Here is a 20,447-nt window from a genome sequence, read left to right as displayed (position 1 = left end):
TCAACTGTGAAGGTTAACTTTGATTCTGTGATGTTCTCACTGTGTGGTGTGTGTGGTTAGGGCAGTCGGGTTTTTGGTGAATAAAGTGTTCATTTGTGTTCTTGGCGTGCTTCTGAGCCGCGTGCGTGTGGTCAGTGTGTCTGGACTCTCTCCTGGGCTTATTTTGCATTTGCGGGCTCCCACAGTCCACTGTCTGCTGGGCCACAGGGATCCTCTTTCAACGGGAAAGTTGAATCGTCGCTTGTGTTTGGATCTCCCAGTGTGATGTCATTTCCTCTGAGGGAATCTGAGGGGGGGGGGGTCTTTATATCCAGAGGGTTTATATCTATGTACAGGTAGGGTGGTGTTCTGGGACACACTTTTCTTGGGGGTGGGTGTAGTGAAGCAGGAAATCGGCAGGTCTGTGATTTGGTGAAGCACCACAGGCTTCTTTCTTCCTGTTATATTTCCGTTGTTGCTTCCTTGTCACAGTCGAATCTTTTCTGTCTCACTGCGCTCCTGCTCTTCACCCTCCCCTTGGTCCCGCCCTGTGCATCTCTTTGACTGTTAGGATTTGGCCCAGCTGGTAGCCGGTAGCTGACCGGCCTAGTATTGTGTCACTGACTGTTCACAGTGACGCGCAGCCTGTACCACTGCCGACACGTTCTGAAGGTCCCTCTCTAGGCGAGCGAACTCTGCAGGCCGTTTTTAGCTACGTCTGACCTGATTCCGAAAGCCCGTGGATTCCTGGCTAGGTATCCTGCTACTTGGGGCTTCAGAACTCAAGTGCAGGATTCTGTGATGTATTATCAAGGTGGAACATGGTACCTGGAGACCGAATCTCTTTCTGCTCTCCATCACCACCTCCGAAGCTGACCCAGAAAAGTCGCCGTAGAGTTAATTGCCGTTCTGTTCTATATGGATCGGTCGCAGTCTCCGACAGCTTAAGCTGCAGTCCTCAGCAAGGACTTAAAGTATGGCGGCGATGTGCGTGCGCTGATCTGCGTCGTGTTCTATAAGGGTTACTATAAGCAAATTTTTATTTGAATGAAGTTGCCTGGCCTTGTTTTTACATCACCAGTGTGTAAAAAGTTATAAAACAGTATGTGTGTATAGTATCCGCCGAGGGCGTGGCTGGCCGCCCGCTGGCTTTCCCGCGGACCTCTGCGGAGGGCGTGGCTGGCCGCCCGCTGGCTTTCCCGCGGACCTCTGTGGAGGGCGTGGCTGGCCGCCCGCTGGCTTTCCCGCGGACCTCTGCGGAGGGCGTGGCTAGCCGCCCGCTGGCTTTCCCGCGGACCTCTGCGGAGGGCGTGGCTAGCCGCCCGCTGGCTTTCCCGCGGACCTCTGCGGAGGACGTGGCTGGCCGCCCGCTGGTTTTCCCGTGGTGCTCCGCCGAGGGCGTGGCTAGCCGCCCGCTGGCTTTCCCGCGGACCTCTGCGGAGGGCGTGGCTAGACACTCCTGTGCACCGGTGCTCTACGTCGCATCTCCCATCCAGGGCCTGATCATCCGATGAAGCCTTTACCTGTGTTTGTAGGTCAGCCATGAGTGTAAGAGCTGCTGAATGCTTCCAACACCTCCAGCTGCTGTTTGTGAAACACTGCAAATCGAAACAGTGAGGATGACATTAAGGGGACGTTTGAAGTACCACGCGTCGTGTTTAATGTAGGCGGTAATCCCCTTCAGCTGCGGCAGAGACTGAGCGCTGGCCTTTCCTGCGTCTAACCTGTCGCCGGTCATGTGGTCTGGCCCTTCCCTCTGGATGCTAAACACCGCTGCCTCAGCACCTGGTTCCTCACTTCCTCCTTGGTCCTCCCCGCTTAATCCCTTGAGCGGTCTGCCGCGTGTCAGTGCTCAAGCGTGTCAATAGTTTTAAAGTTAAAACTGGTGTGTCTGTCTCTTTGATGGTGACCCCTGCAACGGTTTCCGTGGCAACCCGAGTGACCCTATCCCCTGTGACACTGTCCTTTCCCATGTCTCAGGGGCGGTGTGGCTGAGTGCAGACACTGGTACTCCAGGGCTCTGGGTCCGGAGAGCTACCAGAGCGTGATCGTCCCTAGGTGAGTGTGGAGAAATTCATCCTCCTGTGTGTGAGATTGAGAGTGAGAGGTGTGTGTGTGTGTGTCTCCCTCTCTCTCAATACACCATATCCTTTGTTTTTATTATCTACGCTCCGTTAGAAGATGAGAGTACGACCGTAAGCCACTCTGCTGTTTCAGTTTCTCCTTCTCTGCCCTCGCTGTGTAGTTCTGTCTTAGTCAGGGATTGGTGACCAGGACTGCCTTCTGCTTTGGTCCCCACTGAGGCCTGGATCCCTCTTTACACACGCACACACACACACACACACACACGTTGCTCTTCGCTGCCGACGTGGGTGCTGTCCCTGCCCCTCCCGCCAGCGTCACCCACGTCACCTTCAGTTAAGCATCTGTTCTGCTCTCCTGCTTCTCCTGTGCAGCTATTGCCTGGAATCTTTCCGCCTGCGTGCGAATTCCCCCAAAAAACTGCTGCTCTCGTGTGTTTATCAGCTTCTCAGTTCTTGACGTGAAATTCCCTTGAAGGTGGGAGGGAGCCCTGGCTGAACGCTGTCCTACAAACCCTGGCTTTGCCCCGCCCCAACCCGCCCGCCCCATCCTGCCCTGCCCTGCCCTGGAGACCCAGTGCCCTACACCATGGGCGCTGTGTGTCACGCCCCATTACCGACAGACCCTTAACACTGGTTCTTCATTCTCCCACTCTCAGATTGCTGTAGAAGCCAACGAGAACGGAACCAAGATGGCGTTCTTCAAGAACAGCTTCTGGGTAGGTGGGCCTGCTTGGTGTGTGCGCGCGTGCGTATGTGCCAGTGTGTGCGTGTCACTCGGGCTGCGTGCTGACAGGCCCCCTCCCCATTTCCCCGATGCTGACTTGTCAGCTGGCCGCTAGCTGGCTTCCTTCCGGCCGCCAAGGCCACCTGCACCACTCTGTTAGCAGAGCGAAAGGGGAAACGGACCGGATGGTTTCACTTCACTCGAGTCTCTCGGCCCACTCCCTTGCACAGAGGGGGCGGTTTCGGCAGCTCAGTTTTTGCCCCCCCCCGACATGAGTAGTACCTCCCATTTATCAGCCTCTCTCTCCTCGAGCCTCCCCACACCTGCATGCGCTATTTCAGGTGTGTCCTACTTAACTCGCCGACTTGCCGCAGAGTTTGGGGGCAGGAGCCTAGAGGTGGTGGGGGGGGGGTGCACTGTTCCAGCGCTGAATGCGATCAAACATTTGTTCTTGTTACATAAAATTGGGCCAAGTCCTCTTGCTCATCATGGGCCTGCTGAGATGTTTGGGTTCCTGACAGCTCTCGTTTTTATTAGCGTTTGTTAGCGCCATGGGTGCTTCTCGGGACCAGGAACGCAAAGATCGCACTCATGGTGTCCGCAAGATCGGTCTTGCTAACTTGCCTCCCAAGAACAAACTTGGGACACTATGAATCATGGGATTGGTCTCATTTTAGCTACTGATGTATCCTTGATATTTCGGACAGGGCAAGAACAACATCTGGGGATGTTTACCCTCCTCTGTACTCTGTTCTTAGTATTGGAACCTGTCTTCAGCAATGGAAGACGATGTAAATCGGACACACGAGAACATAAGTACGGTCAGGAACACATCATGAGAAACACACCGTGTCTTTATGGACAGTTGGGCTTGGTTGACATCCTGTTGACCTTTGTGGCACCGGCCTGCCCCTTAGTGCTTAGGGGTACAAGCTGGTTTGTGCTGAATGTACCTCAGTGAGGTCTGGAGCCCTTGGACTTCCCGTTGTGCTGGGCTGGGTGGGGAGGGGGGAGGACCCGGACCCTGCCTCTCGGTCTGCCCCATGGGTATCATTGTGTGTGTGCACAAAGCCCGCCCCTCCCCCAAGAAGCATAGGAATGCGGCGCTCGGGGAGCCAGGGGTCAAACAAGGGCCTCCTGTTGTGGTCCAGTCGATATCCCGGTCGCGCCTCCCCCCAAGTCACCACACCTGGGCAGCTCTGCCCCCTCTTGGTTGTGAATGGGATCGGGGGGGTCCATCTTACACTCAAGTCGGTGACCGCGTGGTGAGTAGACCCAAGTGGGCCGGCGCCACGGGCCGCCAGATGCCGGGCTGTGTTAGGGAATTACACGCGCGGTAATTAATTGCGGCTCTGTGGGGGATTATGGGCCTGCGGGGGCCCGGCCCGTGAGCCTAATCCGAATGCTAATCCTTCCTCTGCTTTTGACAGCTTACAATACAGCCTGCATACAGTGGCCTGTTGGGATGCTTGCCTGCAAGGTAATTTGCGTCACTGCGTCGAGGGGCCCGTTCTGAGCGCGTTGCCGCATGGCATTCTGGGAACAAGCCCTTAACTTCTGGCTCATCCGCTGTGTGACTGCAGGTGCACTTAGATTGTGCTGACCAGTGTTCGGTCCGGATCAGAAAAAATCTGAATGTTGGAATGTATCTACTTTTAATGTGGGAACTTTTGAATTCCCAAAGAAACTGGCGCTAATGGAAGAAGGAAAACTGTGTGCAGTTCTGAAGCTGCAGGCCTGCTGTGTGTAGTGCTGAAGCTGCAGTGCAGGCCTGCTGTGTGTGTGTGTGGGGGGGGTACTGAAGTGGGCCCCCTTTGCTGTACCCAGGTGATCCACATGCCTGGGTGTGAATCGGCGTGGTGATGGAGTCTCTCTGAAAGCGCAGGTGTGCTGTGGCCTTTCATTGGCTCCAGGTTCCCACCCCCCTCTCTCAGCAGCCTATCCCTTATAGGATGCCATCTGTCTGTCGTTTGAATTCAGAGAGGTGATTGGTGGATCTATCCCTCCAACGCTGCAGAAATTGGGCTGAAATCAGTCAGCCTGGATGTTGTCCTTGTCTACATGGCGGGGGATGGGGGGGTTGCAGGCTGAATAATCCATGCTGGTTCTGCTCGTTCTCCTGCAGTTATCTCCATCCTGTTTGCCTTAACCTGGAGCGTATAAAGGGGAGGGACCATAGCCACTCTGGCTCCAGCTGAAATCTGATTGGTCCCTAGAGTGCCCACTCCTCTGTCATTAACTAATTCAAAGCATATCATTTGCTGATATTAATGTTGTCCCCTCCGTATGAGTTATGGATCCTATTGTGCCCCCACCTTAAATCCTTCAAGGCCGTGCCCCCCCCCAGCTCCTCCTGCTGGCTCAGCTGACAGAATCGACACAGCGGGTGTTTAGCTCTGACCTTAGGTTCTCCCGGGGTGGGGGTGGGGGCGGTGTCTTTCTGTAGTCAATGTTGTGCTGAGACCCTGATCTCCATTGGGGGGGGGGGGGGGGTATTCAGCTCAGAGCTGCTCAGTCTGCTGCCCCCCCCCAGCTGCACAGCCTGGATGTGTTGTCCTGGCTTTAAACTGGGTCACCCAGAATGGCGGTGACATCACAGCGAACCTTGATTATTAAATAATTAAGCAAATGCAGCCGTGGGCGGCCCAGTTTTGTTTAATGAAGCTCCCAGCAGCCCACACTAGGCCTTAGACGGGGAGATTAATGCAGGCCAACATCAAGTGCCCCCCCCCCCCCCGTCCCATCAGCGTCCCTTACAGCTGGCAGCTGAGCAGGCCAACCTGGGAGGAGGGGGCCTCTCCCGGAGCACCCCCTGCTGGCTACAGACCTCATTCTCATGCAAATAAGCCCAATGAATGGGGGGGGGTGTCGGAATTCACTAGAAAACAGAGCGGAGGAGGCGAGCTGTGACCCACACAATCGGGGAGGGTAAATGTGCAAGTTGCACTTTTATGACACGCCGACTACAGCGGTAATCTCTGCCGCTCGGTAATCTGGCCGACTACGTGAAATGGTTACTTTGGGCTTTTTGAGGTAGTGGGGGGGGGTGCGTTCATTCCAGCCCCTTTCTGCCCCTGAATGTCACTCACGCACACGGTGTCTTTACCGCGGGAATGTGCCGGCGGTCGGCTGTCCTGAGCACTTTAAGCTGGACTGTCGGTCCGCCGCAGCCGTTTTGCCGATGGATGCAGTGCAGCTCAGTCCCACACAAGCCAGCGTCCAGGTGTCTCTTTCCTCCCAGCTTCTCCAGCGAGAAGTAACCACCTGTTCTGCCCCCGGTTCATCGTGCTCCCAGAAGCCCACAGCGGCCTCGTCTCGCAGCCTGACACAGGAATGAACCTGATGGTGAAGGAGGTGACGGTGATAGTGGAAAATGAGCAGCACTGTGACACGGTGTGGTGTACGACCGCAGTGGGCCGACGTGAGCGGCTTTCCCGCTCCGTTTTGCTCTGTTCCTCCGTGCATTGTAGGGATCTGGCTCTCCACACGGTTGTACGTGCGTGTCTCTGCACTTCGAAACGTTTCTGACGTTCCTCTCCAACCTGGCGCTCCGGCAGGTATTTATAGACGTCAGGGGTGGCTTGTGGGCTCCCCTCCCATGCTGAGCTCATGAGATGGTCTTTTATCCTCCTGGGGGGGGCAGAGAGGCCAGCTCGTGGGTCCCGCCGTCCAGTCGTGGCTCGGCCAGGGCGGCGGAGAGGCCGGCGGCCCAAAATCTCTTGCTTTGGGTTCTGTTCTGATCCCTCTCTGACAGGGACCACGTCAGTGTCACCTTCTCCCCTGAGATGCCCCCACAGAGAGGCAGCTGTGCCACACTGTTTCCTGCTTGTCCCGTGGCTGATGCCACAGCATTGCAGCTGCACAAAAATAGGTTTGGCATAATGCCAGCACATCCATCCATCTTTAACCCCTTATCCTGGACACGTTCACAGGGGGACCTGGAGCTTGGAACCTATCCCATGCCGCACAGACCCCGATGCTGGGGCAGGCACAGGCGACGGGACACGAGTCCATCACAGGGCACGAACAAACGCACACTCGTACACGACTGCGGGAGGAAACCAGTGTGACATGGGGGAAAGACCCCACACTGTCCGAGTGGAGGTGGGGATTTGAACCCCCAACCCTGTAAGTGTGAGGTAGCGGTGTTTAGCCACAGTGCTGCCCCCGCGTCTTGACTTGTAATGAGAATGTTCTGTCTGAACGTGCAGATTATAGTATCACTACATGGCATCATGCAATTGAGAAAATAGGGTCACACACACACACACACACACACACACACACACCTCTGGAGCAACTGGGGATTGAGGGTCTTGCTCAAGGGCCCAAAGGTGACATCGCTGACCCAGGGATTTGAACCAGTGACCTTCCGGTCACGGGCACAGTCATTTAACCTGCTGAGCAACACGCTACTCCTGCCGGCTTGTGTGGGGGTGTCGTTTACCACTGTTTCTGCGGCGGAAGCCTTGAGTGTCAGTTCATCGGCCCAGACTGGGTGGACCCCTGAGGTGGGGGGGTTGCCTGCTCACTCCCATAAAGAATGGGTCGTCTTTGAGGGGGTGTACTAAACCAGGGGATCCCCAGGTGGTGGGGGCTGCAAGATGACCTGCAGAGTTTTTATTTATTTATTTATACAACACACCAGGAAAAAAACCTTAAACCTGAAAAAAATCCATTAGAACAAGTATATACAAGAGTATATTTTATGTTAATTTATTTTGTTCTAATTTATTCTCATTAAATTTAATTTGTATTTATAATTTAAGGTAATTGTCTTGATTGTCCTTGCTTGTTTTGCACAACACGCCAAAGCAAATTCCTTGTAAGTAAAAGTACTTGCCAACAAACGATTCCGGTTTATGTCATGTGACTCACTGCCAACTGGAGTACAGATTAGATGACTGATATATCATAATACTTATAGTAGGCAGCCGGAACTGTTCATTTGGTAAGTAGACAGAAGGTTCCAGAATATCTGGGGGAGGTGATTTGCATACGGATGCCAGCCCCCCCCCCCCCCGAGTCGCTGCAGAGCTGGTCCCTTAATCCCCCAACACTGACGTGTCATGTGCTTGCAGGGCGAGAAGAACGCCGGTTTCGACGTGCTGTACCACAACATGAAGCATGGTCAGATAGCCACCAAGGAGCTGGCCGAGTTTGTGCGGGAGAGGTAAGGGGGGGGGGGGGTGTGACTCCGAGCCGCACATGGGAGAGGTGGGTGCGAGGGACACACCTGTCACCTGAGCAGTGCCCCAGTGATTCTGTCCCCTCTCATTTCATCTTTACGCAGTTATTTCTTTCATTAAGTGTGACACATCAAGACCGGTGAACGACCTTGTCTTTCATAATTAAAATTCAGTCTGGTGACGGGTTCCTGAATGAATCACTCTGTTGACACTGAAGCACTGCTTAAACATAGCTGGGGTTGCACTGTCCGGTGTGGTTTTATGTATGTATTGGTGTTTCTTGCTTGTTAGTGCGTCAGTTTCTGCTGCCAGAGCCAAAACCTGCACTTACCCATCATGCATTGCAGGCCAGTGGAAAAACCACAAGATCAGCGGCATTCAGTGTTTAAATACTGCTGTTTGCGTTACGGGAGGGTGCTGCACTTCTTGGTTTGTCTCTGACATTCTCTTACTGTTAAAATGCAGGTAAACGCTGATCTCTCACTGGAATCTTTGCAGTCGGTCCTCCATCACTCGGCACGCTCTTAACACTGCAGCGAGCGCAACAAGAACGTGCCTCACTAGGAAAATGAAGGAGCTGCTTTTTTGGTGCAAGACACGCAGTGGACCTGAAACCGGAGAACAGTAAACGGCAAACTTGAGGATGTTAGCTAGCTAGTTGGAGATTCCATGCTGTACTTACTGCACGTCACGGATATTTTTTATTTTATGAAGCGCTGTAAAACTATATATGCGGGTCATTGTGGTTAGTAATGCAGAAAAGTACCTTTTATTACAGTAATAGGACACTCAGTGAATTATATTCCCCGATGGGCCGGCTGCAGGGGGTTAACTGAACAAATGAGGAAAGGGGCTAAATTAGGAAAATGTCAGTCTGCTCAGATAGAGCCCCCCCACTAAGAGAATCTGTGTAATGTAGCGATTTTTAATCAGACTTAAAATTAGATTTTCTAATCCCCCCCCCAATCTCTTAATAGGAAAACAACGGTCACAGGCAGCGATTCCCCAGGTGAAACAGGAAATATTCTGCCGTCATAGTTTATAGTTCAGGTTCATTGAGGGTTGGGGGGGATTTTCTTCATCTCCACCTTCCTCATGACCTTTCTTGTCTGATAAAGATTCTTTGCTTGCTCATGCTTTAGTGCCTTCAATGCAACACAAGCTCTTAAAGTGACAAAAGAAGATCTGGAAGCTGATTGGCTTATTTTACACTATTTTACCCCCCTGCCCCCCCCCCCCCCCCCCCACCGTGTCCTGTCTTGCATCCTACCCCCACTGTCACGTCGCATCTGAGCCTGCAGAGGGGGCGGCAGCGTGCCAAGCCGTACGAAGATGAGGTGTGCGGCCGCACGCACAAAGGGGACCCTGTTCTGTGGTGTGGGACCATCCCAGCATGCACTGCACCCTCTCTTTGAGCGCGCTGCCTGCGGTCCCGGGAAGGCCGTTCAGCGCAGACGCAGACCCCCGGCGCTCCAGTGGGTAAATAGAGGGACTGAAAGGTGACTTTGCTTAACAAGGTCAGACTGCTAGATGCTGATGCTTAACCCACAGTGTCAGGTGAAGAGTTCAGTGTCACCTGTGGGACTGAAGTCGCCGTCCCTCTAAGCTGAATTTAATTACGCTGGTCACCTAGAGAAGCCGACCGGCTTAGCCAGTTGACGGGTTCGACCCTTGAAGTGGCAACAGGACTTCGAAAAAACGAGTCAAAAATGTTAAACCTTTTTCTGAGGGCTGCAACCTGATGACTTAATACCTTCGAGTTTTAAGCAGCAAAGGCGATTGGTGCCGGACTGGAGCGAGAGGTGTGACATGAGAACTTAGTGACGACAAGTTCCTGGAAGAATTGCTCTGTTGAAACCTGAAAAGGGGATTTAAACGGTGATCCTGAAATACGGCATCCAGCTTTGGTGCCGTTTGGAGGCCGGATGGGTGGAGCAAACCAACAGCAGCTGGAGGTATTGGAAGGTGGAGCTATGAGAGACTAACTTGAGAAGCGCACGTCGTTCTCCTTGGTAGTGGGGGGGGGTTGTTTAGCTGCAGATTTTTAAGTTGTAAAAATGAATCAGTCCGTCACACCCTGCCATTTGGTCTTGCGTCTGCGGTCTGGATCTCCTTGAAGTATCTATTTATGTTGCTCTAGACATCCCTGAACTCAGGAAACCTAAAGCAGAGGGACAGACTGACCTCGACATGTGTTCCCATGGTGATGAGTCAGAGGTTGACTGGGACCGTTTGGGTTCTGGTTTATTTTCTGCATAGTTATCATCTAGGTTGCTAAAACACTCCGTGAAGAAGGACGTTTATATGGGAAGGAGCCCGGGTAGGAACAGCCCGATAAAGTAAATTCTCAGTGCTGATGGTGCAGTCTTGCCGTTTACCGCGGGTGGCCCAAATAGACAAGCCCTAAATGGCGAATTGCTAAGGAGACTTTGTGATGCTTATTCCAGCTGCTTGACGTCATCGTGAAGTAGACTTGGGTTATATACTGCCATGCTGACGTGCCCTACGTTGCAAACCTTTTCCGTGGCTGGTGAACTTCAGTTTAGGTTTGTCGTATTTAATCCCAGCTAACAAAATCACAGCAGGCGGGCACATCAACGGAAATCTCCCTTTTGATGGCCGGCCAGTGGGGAATCCAGCTCACTCTGCTGAAGGATCAGCTGGAGCCTTTGCTGCCTTATGCAGTGACCCAGGTCCACTGGGTGAGGAATGACGTCCATCCAGCACCTTCAGGCTGCTGGGTAAGGTGGCCTAGAGCCCATCGCTGGCAGCATAAGGTTGGATGTACCCTGGGGGAGATGCTGGTCCATCACGGAACACACACACACACACACACACGCACACACGCACAGTTATACTCTGGGCAATTTTGAGTTACCAGTTAGCCATGCTTGGTTGGACATGCACACACCCCCAAGCCTCCCCCCATTCTCTATACCAGTGTTTCTCAATCCCCGGGGACCCACAGACAGTCCACAGAGCGAAAACGTTGATGTTCTGTGGGAAACGCTACTCTATATTGTTGCTGACGCAGAAATCCTGGCGATTCTGCCGCCTGTGTTTCCATGCGGAAGATGTAAACGCAGCACCCGCTATATACCAGGGCACGCAGCACCCGCTATATACCAGGGCACGCAGCACCCGCTATATACCAGGGCACGCAGCACCCGCTATATATCAGGGCCGCTTATTTACAGCTTTTAATTTTTCTTTTGTGGTTTGATTTATTTCTGTCCTTACCTCTTCCATTCTGGCTTTGCTTGGTTTCTAGTGCTATTGAAAATAATTCACATGGCCGTGTGTGGACACCACAGTGAACAGGGACACATATAAATCATTAAACTTCTATATTTCACCTCAGAAAAGTAATTAACAAATCAAAACAGGTTAACTGCTACTGACAGATGGTGGAGACCCACAGCCACCCAGCAACGGCCTCGCTTTCACCCAGTGATGTTACTGGTGCCTCTGGACGTGTGATTGTATTTAGGAATTACTGCAAATGTTTATTAATCACACCACTTTGCAACACCTTTTACTGTTTATGTTGACTTGCTGCCAGAATCTTTTAATCTCCATGGAGCTGGAAGTGTGAGATGTCAGCACAATGGACAATGCATTACATTACAGTAGTAATTAATATGCAGTGATGTATACAGTGCACTATAGCTATATAAATATTTGTCAGTGTACAGAGTACAATGAAAGTTTTGCTGCCGTCGAAACGGTCCACTCACACACATCATAGTAATTAAACTGAGGTATAACTGGAGTACATTGTGGAAGAAAAATTGACACATGAACAGTTTTGTACATAAGACACTGGACATAGCATAGCAGCATGAACCCTGTATGGACACGACAGACCATAAATAGATGAGCTATTGCACTGAGGATGCTACCTGATATTGATGTTGCCCAAACACTGTGCTATCGTATCACGTACTAGGTGCAGTAAATGCAGTCACCAGTGCAGTTAACACAGATAAGGTGCAGTGGCATGTTAACACTTGCAGTGGTTTTTTAATGTGACTAGTGCCCCAAATTGACAAATGAATACTATTGGACGTGACATAAGATATAATGACAATAAACCACGTATTAGATAGATAGATAGATATATGGATGAAAAACTTTGGTGTAGAAGGTCCTAATGAAACTGCACTCTTCGTATCCCTCCACGATAAGCGATTGCTCGCCTGCTCTGAGATACACAGCACAAGAGCACATTCCTTCGGCCACTTTTCTCGACCATGCTTCACGTCGCACTGAAATCATCTTTTTGAACTGGTCTCAGAGGTGTATGGCAACAGTGCCAACCAGTGCACCAACATGGCGCCCTATAAAACGACATGCATGATGGGAGACTAATGACACTAATTAGATGGATGACTGGGCTGCAGCCTGCTGTAACTGGATCAGCCCCCCACCCTCCCGATAGCAGAGGAGTCCACAGCACAAGTCTCAAGGCAGGATGGCAGGAATTAACTGATCTTTCTGGTAGGGGGGCATTTGAATTTAATTTTATATATATGTCATTACTTTTTTTCTTGAGGCAGGTGAAAATTAAATTCATGTGGAGTAGTTAGGTCAATAATTTTTTTTTTTAATTTCACTTTTAGTTGTAGAGCAATATATAAAACCCTTATATTCTTTAAAAGGTAACACTTTACTTCAGGGGACACTAATAATATAGTATTATGCTATTACTTATGTATTAACCACAAATTAAGTCTTAGTTACACACTGAATCCTGATGCATCTTGTATCTCAAGTAATTACTATATTTGCTATATCTGTTAATTCTGACTGAACTGAAGGAACTACTGAAGGAGCAAATCATGAATAACACACTGAATAAAATACTGATCTCATGTTTGTTAATCATTAATGAACCATGATGCATCTTAAGATTGTTACTACTAAGTAACAACTATATTTGTTCACCATTTGTACTTGAGTTTTTACTAAGTATTTGTACCTCCTCAAGTGTTACCTTTCTTTAATAGCAATCTCTGAAATCAGATCACTATTAAGCACAGCTGTGTGTCCTCTTTTTAATAGAAGCGTAAAATCAGCAGAGTGTTCCCTATAAACCTTAAAACACTTCCTCCTTTTTAGGTGTCATCTTGAGTCCGTCATCAGATGTTTATTAGGAGAAGTGGTCTCCTGGCCAGAAAGCGTTTCAGTTCCGTAATCGCTTTGTGTGATCATTGTCTCTGCTGGTGACATGAGGAAGTTGGCGACAGGTAAAGGAATCACAGTATAGTGACAGATGGCGAAGGGGGCGGCTGTAAAAACGGTAGACAGGGCCAGCCTCGTGCGTCCAGCCGAAGCCGCGTAGATTAGGCCGGTTATTGTCGCATGTTCCCACGTGTCCGACTGCAAGGTGGGTTTCCCGTCTAAATACCATTGAGTTAAGCGAGTGCTTTGCCCCTGTTTGTGCATCTCCTCCTTCTGATTGGTTGTTTCCTTCTTTCCCTTTATAAATAGGGCAGCTCTTGAAGAAACATATTCCAAGTCTGTGAGTAAGATGGCCAAGATGGCGAGCAATGGAAGCCCTCTAGGGTAAGGAGGAGACATTTGTGTCACCGTCATCGATCTCCTGTGTCCCGCAGGCAGTCAGTGTGCATCTTTCTCACGTTGGCTCAGCAGGAAATAGAGTGGGAGGTGAAATCAGCCTTTTGGGGGTGGGGACACCTAAATTTGTCCCTAACTAATGAAATTTACTGTGCATCCAGTAAGCAGACATGGGCTCCTGGTTTATATCCGTCCATCAGTCTGTTTTGTACCAGCAATTCCTGTCAGGCTGTTTGGATGTCACATGTTGGGGGGGTGCTGCTTAAATATGGCACACTTGATTTTTTTTTTAAGTAGTATATATCTAAACTTGGCTGCTGAATATTTAATCCTGCTTCCCCCAGGACTTTTGCCCCAATGTGGGACCTCTTCCGCATCTCCTCAGACAAACTGGCACTGTGCCACCTGGAGCTGATGAAGAAGATGAACGATCTCCTTCGAGACATCAACAAGTATGGCGAAGAACAGGTCAAAGTTCACCGTAAGGTCAGCCTGGGCCGTCAGTCCAGATGTGTGCGCCATTAGTCCGGCGTTCGGTCCCCTTCCTCATCCCTCTCTTCTGTCTTCCCGTTTTCTGGCCCGCAGGATTTGCTCATTTGTTCTGCCTCAGTTCATGACCCCATAACAACTGAAGAGCAAATTTCCGTGCACGGGACACGTTTCCCAGAAAATTACCGTGGACTCAGTGATTTTTGGAAATGTGACAAAAGTTCTTTGTTGGATCAGGACTGAGTGGGTTTTGGTTCCCGATACTGTAACATAAGGAAGCCTGACATTACTGCCGGTGTCATCTCAAACGGCAGAAAGACGAGTGACATTTGGAAATTTGCTCCTCAGTTTCGGGTCTGTCATGTATGTAAGCTTAGGACACTTGTTAATAGTGGCAGCAGATGAAAGACGCACAACAAGGTCGTCTTGGTATTTTTGTAGCTGTTCTCTTTTTTTAATTTTATCTTCCTATTGGCTATTTCCAGAACACACTGTCAGTGTTATGTCCACCTAGTGGCTGAAGCAGTAACTGCACAGTAGTGTGTGGATGTGTAGCTCCATGCATTAGCACTGCGGAGGCTGGGAGCGAAGGCCCTTGTGGCGTGTGGCCCTTGTGGCGTGTGGCCCTTGTGGCGTGTGGCCCCTCTCAGGTGAGCCTGTCGCCCGCACAGATGAAAGAGACCGCGGTGGGAACGCTGGAGTCCGTCCAGGCCCTGCAGACGCACAGCAGCCAGCTGCACAAGGCCCGAGACGGCCACCTCTGCAGGCGCGCGGAGGTGGAGCGCCTACACCGCGAGGGCGCCCCCCAGAGGGACTTGGAGAAGGTGCGCCCCTGAGCGTCTAAAGAGAACAGAAGGATAACATTGGCATGAACTAAAGACGTATAGACAGTTTTGCTGATAAGAATTGATTTATGAAGGAAAGGTAAAATAACAGCACCAGTGAAGTCTTTAAATTAAAAATTTTTAACTACATAAGGCATGGACGTATACAGGGGCGGGGCCAGAGGGTCAGTGGCCCAAGCTGAAATCTGATTGGACCCTAGAATACCCCAGCCTCTGTGACTCACTGATTCCAAACATATCATTGGCTAATTATAAGGTTGGCCACTCTGTAAGAATTATGGCCCCTGTTATGCCGCAATCTTAAAAAAATCCTGAAAAGAAGGCCTTTATTGTAAATGACGCCCCATTTTGTTATATTCTTACTCTGTCATCATACCACCACTCCCCCCCCCCAGGCAGAGCTGAAGTCTAAGAAGGCAGCTGCATCCTTTTCCTCTTGCGTGGAGAATTACAAGCATGTGGGCAGTGACTTCGAGCTGAAGATGAGTGAATCTGCGCAGGTTAGTCTGGCGGCTCGCTGGGGTTTAACAGCCACACGCCTGCCGTTGCTGCCAGGAAGCACACGGTCACTCTGCCGTGGCTCTCGCTGGCCTCGGCTCTCCTGGAGCAGCCCCTGCGTCGGGTAGACGCCTCTTTTCATTTTTAATCCCAGTGGGATTCTCAGAGGTGCCCAGACTGATATCCAGAGTCACTGATCCTCGCTGGGGAAGGAGTCTAAGCTTCCTTTCGGCGCTGCACAGCTGCTTTATCCCTTCAGTGGTCTGATAAATCTTGTAGGCTCATGCAGACCAGAGACAGATGGCTTTCCTGAGGTATGATGTCCTTCTGATATCACATTTCAACCTTGAGAAAACTTTGAGAAGCTGCCATTGTTTTTTTTTCCTCCTTATTTGACTTCAGGCTTTTTAAAAACCCGGCATTTGCATTTGGTTGCCTTGTTCACGCTTTAACCTGCTTTTTAAAACCCATTTTTAAAAAAATCCAAGTTTTAACCCATTTTTTCAGCTGTCCCTGCTCTACCAGCCTGTTCTATCACGGTCCACTCTGCTGCCACCTGCTGGTGTGGATGTCCTTTTTGATGAAGTGTATGGTATGATGTGCTCAGAAACAGAATTCACATTACTGGCCAGGTACACCAGCATGTACTGGGAATTTGTCTTGGTGGTATTGGTGTGTACGTTCACAGACAACATAGGACATAAATTAAGAAAATAATAAATAGTATGAATAACCATGCAAATCAGTACAGATTAGTCGGTAAAACGGTATTTACAAAATGTTCAGTGAGTACAAGTCTGACTAGATGTGCAACTAAATGTGATGTGTATGTTTCTCTTGAAGGCCTCATGTTTACAGGAAAGAAAGGGTCTTATGAAATAATACAACCAGTGTACTAATATATGAAGTCACAGTCACACAAATATCTATGTGTGTGTGTCTGTGTATAGATACCTTATTGGTCCCTTGGAGGGCCAATAGGGAGCAGAAATGTGGGGTTAAGGGCCTTGTTCAAGGCACCACGGGTGTGGCAATTCTGCAGAGGGTGAGCCCGCTGAGGCAGGCACAACCCCTCGAGTTGCACTTAAGTTGTGAGTTCCCTTATGTGTACACAGACTTTTTTGTCTCTAAGTCTAAGACAGACTATGGAGGGAACAGCGATCCTCCTTTTAAGCAAAGGGCAATACAACAGTAAAACAGATCTCAAACCATCTGTAGTTAGTTTCAAACCAAAACACACCAAGAACCAAACTGGTGACTGACGGAAGCCTTGTACCTGCACTGAAATGAGGCACCTGCTGCCTCCACTGAAATGAGGCACCTGCTGCCTCCACTGAAATGAGGCACCTGCTGCCTCCACTGAAATGAGGCACCTGCTGCCTCCACTGAAATGAGGCACCTGCTGCCTGCACTGAAATGAGGCACCTGCTGCTTGCACTGAAATGAGGCACCTGCTGCCTCCACTGAAATGAGGCACCTGCCACACCATACAAACAATCAAACCCGCTGGCTGTCTGCAGAAGTGGTGCCAAGCGTCTCTATGCCACTCTGGGCCTCCTGATGCCCCCCTCACCTCCCGGTGACTCCCTCAATCCCTTGCCTCCTGCACCTCCCGGCACCTTCCTCACTTCTTGGCACCTCCCTCAATCCCATACCTCCTAGTGCCTCTTTCACCTCCCTCACCTCCTCTACCTCCCTCACGCTAGTAAATCGATTTGTGTGCTGTGCTCTTGGTCTGAGCAGAAGTTCCAGGACATAGAGGAGGCCCATCTGCGGCAGATGAAGCAGCTCATCATGTCCTACGTCCACTCCGTGGAGGACACGCACGTGCAGGTGGGACAGGTGAGCAGGCCCTCCTGTTTAACACCAAGCAGATTGAGCGTTTGCTCCTTTCTCTTCACTCCCTCCTCATCCTGTCTCTCCCCTGCTGGACAAACACGCAGGGTTACCTATATAAAGAATTAATATTAGGTTGGGAGATTCTAGCAAAGTTTATGAAGCTGATGAATTTTTGTGGTCTTCAAAATTTAATCTATGTGACCATTTAGAAGACTCTTTGATATTTGAGAAAAAAAAACATTTAGACGTTCTTTCAGATGTACAGTACTGTGCCGAAGTCTTACTTAGTCAAACATGATCCTTAAATTATCTTGATGTCGGTATAAAACTGTGATTTTATGTTTGTGAAAATGTCAGCTTAGCCGTTTCAAAACCTCTCCTGAAGTCACCCCAGTATTTCCTGCAACCGTCCAAAACATCCATGCATTTTTTTACCTGACCACCAGCACACATTGATGGGCTAATCAAAACCTCATTGAGTTATTAAACTAATTTAATTAATTCACTACTTGAGCTGGTGGTGACCCAGGGAAGCCGTGTGGGTGGTGCTCTTGCAGACATCCAACATGATATTGTTAACCTTTTGGAGAACAGAAGAAATTCTTGTTAGTGTTTGTTGATGCTCTTAATTTGCATGCATTACACTCTTTGACTGGTTAAGATTATTGCACAGGGCGCCATATGTTTTAATGCTCTGCTGGACATTGCCCAGGTGTACGAGGAGTTCAAGCAGAACGTGGAGAACATCGGCACTGAGAAGCTGCTGCAGCGGTTCGCTGAGCAGAAGGGCACTGGCAAAGACAGACCGAGTACGTCCACCGGCCGGTTCCACCCCAAACGGTGCCGCCTGCATCCATGTGGGTCTGTAGATGGACAGGTGTGGTCTGTAGATGGACAGGTGTGGTCTGTAGATGGACAGGTGTGGGCTGTAGATGGACAGGTGTGGGCTGTAGATGGACAGGTGTGGTCTGTAGATGGACAGGTGTGGTCTGTAGATGGACAGGTGTGGTTGTTATGGGGGGGTTTGGAGCCTCTGCTGGGAATCTCAGGGGTCAGAGCAGGGGTGCACCCTGGGTGTTTGAGGGGGGGGTTGGCGGTTGATTGTGAGCACACGAAGGTACACGCACACAATCACAAGATATAGGGGTTCAGAGATGCCGTTGGTTAGCCTAACTGGGAGGATTTGGACTGCGGAAGGACAGGTGTGTGACACTGGGATCATGTGCCGACTCGGCACTCAGAGCAGAAGTGAGACTTGACCCCAGACCTTGCCGGTTTGGCCGTGACCATGCCACCTGCCTTGCCGTCTTCCGGCTAAACCCAGGGATCTCTGTAGGCATGTTCTCCCTGTGTTCTCTGCAGGCTTTTCTCTGACGGTACAAAGGCATTTTCTAAATTTCTCCTGGCGTGTGATCATGTGTGAATGTGCCATGTATGCTGGGCTGGTCCCCATCCAGCGTGTCCCCTGCCCTCTGTCCCCTGCCCTCTGTCCCCTGCCTGCTGAGATGGATAACTCTCCTACTGGATAAGTGGTTATAGAAAATGGAAGGATGTTTTACATATTTCCTTTTTTTAGTCCTGTTAAGCTTGGTGATGAAATTAAACCAGTTGCGGTAAATACGGAGGTTCTCTCTGCAGCCTTTCTGTTTCTTGCTGGACTCTTATGGGGTTGGAAATGTAAATGGGGCCATTTTTGATTTTCTTCCTGAAATGAGTCCATTGAGTCAGCTGTACACTCAGAATAGGTGTCAATGCAAATTTATGCAAATGTGTTCCGGCGTTTTCCGAGACCGGCTGAGAGCCGTTAACTCTGCATGCGCCGCTGTCCAATGCGCTGGTGCTGGTTTGCCTCGTGTGTCTCACTGCGTCTCGTCTTCCCATGCGCTCCAGCCTCGGCCAGGTTCGAGGAGCACGTTCCCGGCACGGCGCCCGAAGGGGCTAAGAAGACGCGCGGGAAGTCCTTCCGGATCCCAGGACTGGGCAGGAGGGATAAGGAACCTGGAACCACGTGAGTGAGCAGGAATTTGCTGGATTATAAAAGTTGTGCTGACAGTTTCTCAAAGCTTGTATTCAGGGGACAGTGTGTGGCTCATTGGGTTTGGATCCTGTTCCTGTGATCAGACAGTTGCTGGTTCAGATCCCCAGGTCTGCAGAACCTTTTTACCGTTGGATCCTTGAGCAAGGCCCTTAACCCCCAATGGCCCCGGGGACTTGGCTGACCCTGTTTCTCAAAAATGTGTGTTGATTTGGGGAAAAAAAGCATCTGGCAAATAAAATGTAAATGCACCATGGTCATATGTAAAAATTCTCCTGCATGTATGTTAGTGACATCTCTGCTGTTTCACTGGCGTTTACTTTTGTGTGTTACAGGGATTTCACTCCTACAGAACCCCTGGTGAGTACAGCAGCACACACACACACACACACACACACACACACACACACATTAACCCTAATTCCAACAATGATGACCTTAACCCCTACCCAGCCCTAACCTTAACCAAAAGTAACCAAACAAAATACAGGACTTTTGGCATTTTAAGTTTTCTGATTGCAGTCACAGATTTTTATGAAGTTAAGTTTCCCCTTGTGGGGACCAAATGGTCCCCACAATGTCATCAACATATATCATTGTGGGGACATTTGCTCCCCACGCCTGCACAGGTAAGCTGAAAGGCCAGATCGCAGGGATCTGGTCACATCCCTTCACACTGCATTTAAGCGCCAGTGTCCAGGTTCAGCCTGGGAGCTGTGAAGCATAATTACAGCCCCCAGCATTTCTTTTTTCCCCAACACTCAAAAATGGGGTATAATGTAGCCCATGGCCCTGAACTGGGTATGTAATGTAGCCCATGGCCCTGAACCGGGTATGTAATGTAGCCCATGGCCCTGAACCTTGTATGTAATGTAGCCCATGGCCCCGAACCGGGTATGTAATGTAGCCCATGGCCCTGAAACGGGTATGTAATGTAGCCCATGGCCCCGAAACGGGTATGTAATGTAGCCCATGGCCCCGAACCCGTATGTAATGTAGATCATGGCCCCGAACCGGGTATGTAATGTAGCCCATGGCCCCGAACCAGGTATGTAATGTAGCCCATGGCCCCGAACCGGGTATGTAATGTAGCCCATGGCCCTGAACCCGGTTTGTTTAGCAGTTGGACTTTGGGTGTTGAGTGGTTGGCTGTATGGGTCTGTATTTGCCGACCAGCTGATATAC

The 20,447-nt window shown here is 50.3% G+C and overlaps 1 protein-coding gene across 2 annotated transcripts in view; it reads left to right on the top strand.

Annotated features, from left to right (window-relative positions):
* Positions 1 to 20,447, top strand: part of fcho1 (FCH and mu domain containing endocytic adaptor 1) — a 32,883-nt gene that overhangs the window by 3,436 nt on the left and 9,000 nt on the right. Inside the window, exons 2-12 of one of the 2 annotated variants that reach the window (XM_023843794.2) lie at positions 1,960 to 2,037; positions 2,720 to 2,779; positions 7,869 to 7,960; positions 13,470 to 13,544; positions 13,901 to 14,042; positions 14,717 to 14,869; positions 15,286 to 15,390; positions 17,132 to 17,230; positions 17,940 to 18,036; positions 19,118 to 19,235; positions 19,598 to 19,622. In XM_023843794.2, the coding sequence (XP_023699562.2) occupies positions 2,753 to 2,779; positions 7,869 to 7,960; positions 13,470 to 13,544; positions 13,901 to 14,042; positions 14,717 to 14,869; positions 15,286 to 15,390; positions 17,132 to 17,230; positions 17,940 to 18,036; positions 19,118 to 19,235; positions 19,598 to 19,622 (933 nt within the window). In that variant the 5' untranslated portion in view covers positions 1,960 to 2,037; positions 2,720 to 2,752. Of the gene's footprint in view, positions 1 to 1,959; positions 2,038 to 2,719; positions 2,780 to 7,868; positions 7,961 to 13,063; positions 13,366 to 13,469; positions 13,545 to 13,900; positions 14,043 to 14,716; positions 14,870 to 15,285; positions 15,391 to 17,131; positions 17,231 to 17,939; positions 18,037 to 19,117; positions 19,236 to 19,597; positions 19,623 to 20,447 lie in introns of those variants that run through there. The other variant, XM_023843797.2, reaches the window with a different exon arrangement.

This window comes from Paramormyrops kingsleyae, chromosome 15, assembly GCF_048594095.1.
Source record: "Paramormyrops kingsleyae isolate MSU_618 chromosome 15, PKINGS_0.4, whole genome shotgun sequence".
NCBI classification, from domain to species: Eukaryota; Metazoa; Chordata; class Actinopteri; order Osteoglossiformes; family Mormyridae; genus Paramormyrops; species Paramormyrops kingsleyae.
This window is presented reverse-complemented; position numbering and strand designations above follow the sequence as displayed.